At 36.3% G+C, this 5,984-nt stretch overlaps 1 protein-coding gene across 1 annotated transcript in view; it reads right to left on the bottom strand.

The window, feature by feature from the left end:
- Positions 1-3,719: 3,719 nt before the first annotated feature.
- Positions 3,720-5,984, bottom strand: part of LOC132007088 (fibronectin type III domain containing protein 3C1-like) — a 51,780-nt gene continuing 49,515 nt past the window's right edge. The window contains exons 25-26 of the mRNA XM_059385223.1: positions 4,553-4,674; positions 3,720-4,058 (exon numbers count right to left, since the gene is read on the bottom strand). Coding sequence (XP_059241206.1) covers positions 3,720-4,058; positions 4,553-4,674 — 461 coding nt within the window. The remainder of the gene's footprint in view (positions 4,059-4,552; positions 4,675-5,984) is intronic.

Genomic DNA, 5,984 nt, shown 5'->3' with positions numbered 1-5,984 from the left:
TATGGGAAATCATCTTTGACCAATAACAAGAATGAAAGCTGACTTAGGACTCAAAAATCTCCCAGCACAAAAAAGCCCAAGACTACATGGTTTCATTGGAGAATTCTAGCAGACATTTCAAAAAATAATTACAATCTTTATCAAAATTTTACAAATAATAGAATAGAGGGAACACACTCAAAAGCATTCTATGAGTCTAGTATTACCCTGACACCTAAGTAGGATAAAAATAACACAAGTACAAAAAAATCTTTGTCAGACAACCTTTGCTACTCCAGCTTTTTTTGATATCCATTTGCATGATAAATGTTTCTAAATCTAAAGGTGTCTTTACATCTAAAATGAGTCTTTTGTAGGCAGCATATAGATGGCCTTGTTTTTAAATTCATTCTGACACCCTCTGTCTTTTGATTGGAATGTTTAGTCCATTCACATTCAAAGTATGTATCTATTGCCATTTTATTACTTGTTTTATCTTTGTTTCTGGAGATTTTCTCTGATCCCTCTTTTTGTCTTTTATGGTTTGCTGATTTTCTTTGGTGATATATTTGGATTTCTTTCTCTGGATTTCTTTGTGTATTTATTTGTGGTTTTTGCTTCATGGTTACCATGAGGTTTGTAAATAATCTTCTGTATATAGCACTCTGTGTTAAGTTGATGGTCATTTAAGTTTGAACCCATTCTTTACTCCTCCTCACATTTTAGGTATATGTTGTTATATTTTTTATCCTTTATTTTGTGAGTTCCTTGACTGATTTTTTAAAGAAATATTCATTTTCACTACCTTTGTGTTTCCTACCTTTATACTGTTAGTTTTGTTCTCTCCTTTACACTCAAAGAATCACCTTTAATATTTCCTGCAGGGCTGTATTAGTAGTCATGACTGTCTTAAGTTTTTGTTTGTCTGAGAAACTCTTTGTCTCTCTGTTCTTAATGATAGCCTTGCTATATAGAGTATTCTTCACTGCAGATTTTTCCCATTCAACACTTCGACTATATCATGCCGCTTCTTTATGAATTGGAAATTTTCTGCTAAGAAATCCCTTGCTAACCTTATGGATTTTCTTTTGTAACTCACTGTCTTCTTTTATCTTCCCCTTTTAAATTTTTTTTCTTTATCAGTATATTTTGCTAATTCTTTACAATTTGTCTTGGTGTGTATCTCCTTTTGTTGATTATGATGGGAGGTCTTTGTGCCTCCTGGATCTGGGTATGTTACTTTCCCCAGATGAGGGAAGTTTTGAGTTATTGTTTCTTCAAATAAATTTTCTGTACCCCTTTCTCTTTCTTCAGGGACTCCTGAAATATGAGTGTTGTTATATTTCGTGGAGCACTGAGTTCCCAGTCTATTTTCATGTTGTGTAATTGCTTTTTCTCTCTTGTTCAGCTAATTACTTTCCATTATTCTATCTCCTAGGTTACTAATTTCTTCCTCTGTTTCTTGCACCCTGCTATTCATTCCATCAAGTGTGTTTCTCATCTTCTTTATTTTTATAATTTAAATTCAGTTAATTTTATAGAATGTATTATTAGTTTCAGAGGTAGAGTGCAGTTATTGATCAGTTTTATGTAACATCTAGTGTTCATTGCATCACATGCCCTCTTCAATGTTCATCATCCAGTTACCCCATCTTCCTATTCCCTCCTCTCCAGTAGTAACCCTCAGTGTTTCCTATGATTAAGAGTCTCTTACAGTTCGTCTAGTGTGTGTTTCTCATCTTGTTTATTGAACCCTTTATCTCTGCCATGTTATTTCTTTTTTAAAAGAAAGTGAGAGTGAGAGAGAGACAGAAAGCACTAGAGAGTATGAGTGGGGCGGGAGGGGCAGAGGGAGAGGGAGAAGCAGATTCCCTGCTGAGCAGGGAGCCCATCACAGCAGTCAATCCCAGGACCCTGGCATCGTGACCTGAGCTGAAGGCAGATGCCCAACCCACTGCGCCACCTAGACACCACTGCCATGTTATTTCTTATCTCTCTGGTAAGGGTCTTACTCATGTTTTCCTTTCTTTTCTCAAGTCCAGTGAGTATCCTTAAGATTGCTAATTTAAATTCTCTATCAGACATGTTACTTATATCTGCTTCATTTAGATCACTGGCAATGGCCTTGTCCTGTTCTTTCATTTGGGATAAATTTCTCTTCTCATTTTGTTTAGGTTTTGGTACCCTTTTCTCTGTGTTAGGAAAGTCAGCTGTATCTCCTGTTCTTGGAGGGTAATAGCCTTATGAAGAGGTCCTGTATTGCCCTGCTGTGTAGTGTCCCCTGTCCCCCTGGGCCTGGCAGTTTTGTTAGTGTCTCCCATGGGTGCTGTGTTTGCTGTGCTGTTTTGTCTTGGTTGCTTTATCCTTCAGGCCAGTCATCTGCAGAGTCCCTCTTTGCCTGTTATGGGAAGTGTTTGGGCTCTGGCCCGAATGTGGCACATTTTAACTAGGTGTGCTCTGGTCTGTTTGTGAAATGAGAGGTTACCTGGCTCTGCAAAACTCCTATGTTGGGAGATGCAGCATGAGGAGAGATTTGGCTGGTCTTCTCGGGGATGGGGCCTACTGTGCTGGGACCAAGGCAAGCATGACCATGAGGGGGGATTCTATGGGACTGTAGAGGGGGAGCAGGGCTCTGTATAAGCAAGTTAGGTAGTAAGTATCAGTACTGCGCTGGTTCCCACAGGTGACCCTGTGCTTATGCTAAGGGGAAAGATACAGGAAAATTATGCCTGACAGTCCTTTTTTTTTTTCTAGAGAAGTCTCTCTGTGAACACTCTCTTGGATGGGTTCTGAGATAAGTGAATAACCTCCACACTATGTGCCCTAGGCACTCTTCAGGTCACTGTTTTCTCACTGTATCTACAGGTTGTTTGCCTGCCTTTTTTTCCAGAGCAGTACACTGCCTCTGGACTCTATCCCAGCCAAGACCACTGACCTTTAACACTTAGGCTTCAAGCCCTGCTGGTTGCAACAAACCACAAAATTTGGCCTCACTATCCAAGCCAATTGCTATGGGGATTCATTTTCCCCACCAGCTCCCCTGTGTGCTACTCTGTCTTTCACCAGAAGAAATCATTTTAATATACTGTGTACGAATATGAGTCATTATATGTATTTTTAATAATTTTGATTATGGAATAACCACCACTGGGTGCATTTTAGAGTTTAGAATAGTATAAAATGGCTCCCCACTTTCCAGCTTCTACTCACAAAGTGCCAATAAGTTACTATTTACCCACTATCAAAGGAATTATCAGGGTACAAGCTAAACAGCTGAATATACTACTTTGAAAAAATTACAGTACAGTTGGTAGATATGTTTTTATTTCATATGAATGTAAGTTGACATATAGAATTGACTTTTCCCACTTTCTTCTGAATAAAATTCCAAAATGATGTTATCCTCCCACAATTCTCAAAAATTTGCAAAATATTACTTAGAAAAATTAAGGCAGAAAATAGCTTTCATGAGAGGTTTTAGATAGTTTTACATTGTAGTGGAAGTATTTTTGTTGCTAACATTTTCAAATTTGAAATAGAGCTATTTCCTTATAAAATCTCCTCTATTGTCACAATAAATTTCTTGAGTGTTAAGGCAGTTCTTTTGCTGTGAGATAAACTTTCACAAGGATATCTACCAAATGAGATTTAAAGTAAGAATTAAGATGTATCTAGCAATTTCTAAATTTGATGTAATTTGTTTTAGAAATTCCTAAAAAGGTAAAATGCATAAAACTATACTAGTTGATTAGAAAATGTTGAATTATAACAGCACACAGAATAGCAACTAGTGCAAATCCTATCACAAGGATTAGGACAAATGTATCATCACTCATTTCTGTCCTGGGCTTATCATCTTTCTCTTCACCAGTGCTGCTTCCTGCCTTTCCTCCACCACCTTTTCCAGGCCTTGGATGTTGCTTATGTGTTGAGAAAAGAACGCTGGGGCTATATGGTCCCCAGAGCTCTTGTGTCCCAGCAGAATTCTGATATTGGCGTCCAGCACAGACCTTGAAGCGATAATGTGCATTTGTCACAAAGTTGGAAAAGGAGAATGAAGTGTTTGGTCCTTTATATATCTAAAGAAAAATGAGACAAAATGAAAATTATATTGTCATGCCAAATAAAAAATATGGTATTGTTTTTGACAATAACTTAAGAGTTAACTCATTCACCTCATAAATATATTCAAAGAAAAACTAAAAGTTTATGCTTACAGTATTTAATATCATGAGAACCCAGTACTGTTCAGGTAATTTTGTCCAATGTAAGAAATAACAAAAGACTTAAAATTGATTGTTAAACTTTAATTGCATTTGGTTTGGAATGAGTTGTGGACATAAGTGAAACCTAGAAATATTAAATCATTCAATAGTAATATGTTAATTGAATGAATAAGCAAATATATCCCAAAATAGTATGTACATAAAGCTTTAGGGAGGAGGTAGTACTTTTGGATAAGATTTCATTGCTTTAAACATTCTGAAAAGATATCTTAGTACTCAGGAAAAGCTCAATGCCCAGTAGATTATAAAATTTAAAAATTTTAAGGACTAAATTTACAAGAATTTACCAGGTCAGTTCCTTTTTGACTGATGAGTTGTAGATTATAAACAATGGGATCTCCTTTTATTGGCTCCAAAGACTCCCATTTGATCTCACAAATATTGCTATTCACGTGCTGTAATTTAGGTGCTAGAAAAAGAGAATTTCAGTTTAGAGGGTTTTTTTTTCTAGATGATCTTGAATATGTTGAATTTTGATACAGTTTTCCATGATGATTAAAAGGCAGTCCATGCAGTCTTAATCTAAGAAATATATAGTTATAGTTTGCATTATAAAGCCTTTTGCAATACCATCAGGCATCTGAATAATTGCAATAAAAACTTTAAGAACTTAAAACTGTCAATAATTTATGTTTGTTTGTTAGTAAGACCTTATTACAAGTTTTATTACTATTGTTTAATCCCTTTTGGTATCTTTTGCATTGTATTTCTATGGTGCATGATACATTTAGAAGCATTTCACATACATTAACAGTTTTTTGAAAGATTTTATTAGTTTATTAGAGAGAAAGAGCAGGGAGGAGGGGCAGAGGGAGAGGGGAGAGAATCCTAAGCAGACTCTGGGGTGGGCATGGAGCCTGATGTGGGGCTCAATCACATGACCTGAGCTGAAAGCAAGAGTCTGATGCTCAACTGACTGCACCACTCAGGTGCCCCACATGTGTTAATAATTTTATTTTAGGATCACAGCAGCTATAGGAGGAAAGGAAGGAGGGCAGGATCTTTATTTATGTTATTAGTCTCTCTACATTTCAGGAAAATGGGTCTTAAATATGTAAGAAGAGAGCAAGTCATTATTGTGGTGTAAGTAATGTTTATTTTATTTTTTTTTCTAAGTCATGCTTAATTCCAGTATGTTACAGTTAGCTTTTCAATGAGGACAAACTACTTCATAATGGTGATTGGACTTGTGTAGAAAGATTGGAATAACTGAATTTCACAAGAAGGAATAAATGTTCAAAGCTTGAGCTTTCATGACTGTGAAGTTACCTTGTTGTGTATTATAGAAAGCAGTTTATTTCACTGTTCGAATAGCAAGATTAAATTCAGAGTTTCAGAAATTACCAAATATGAAGTTACAAATTTGTACTAAATATGTGCGAATATGTGCTATATACTAAGTATATTTTTTAGCTTTAATCAGTATAATTATATGTATCAGCTGATTTTTTGTGTGTTTTAATCCAAGTAAGATGTAGCAAGGAATGAATATCATGACAAAGTAAAAGGAGGACTATGATGGGGACTAGGAACCTACCATTCCAATTTTGGCTCTGTTACTGTTTAACATTGTTCTTTAGTTAGGTTACTTATCATTCAGGGAATTCTTTCTCTTAAAAAAAAAAAAAGGGGGCGCCTGGGTGGCTCAGTGGGTTGGGCCGCTGCCTTCGGCTCAGGTCTTGATCTCAGAGTCCTGGGATCGAGTCCCGCATCGGGCTC

The sequence above is a fragment of the Mustela nigripes genome, chromosome X (genome assembly GCF_022355385.1).
Source record: "Mustela nigripes isolate SB6536 chromosome X, MUSNIG.SB6536, whole genome shotgun sequence".
NCBI lineage: Eukaryota > Metazoa > Chordata > Mammalia > Carnivora > Mustelidae > Mustela > Mustela nigripes.
Note: the sequence above shows the minus strand (reverse complement) of the source record. Positions and strands in the feature narration are given on the sequence as shown.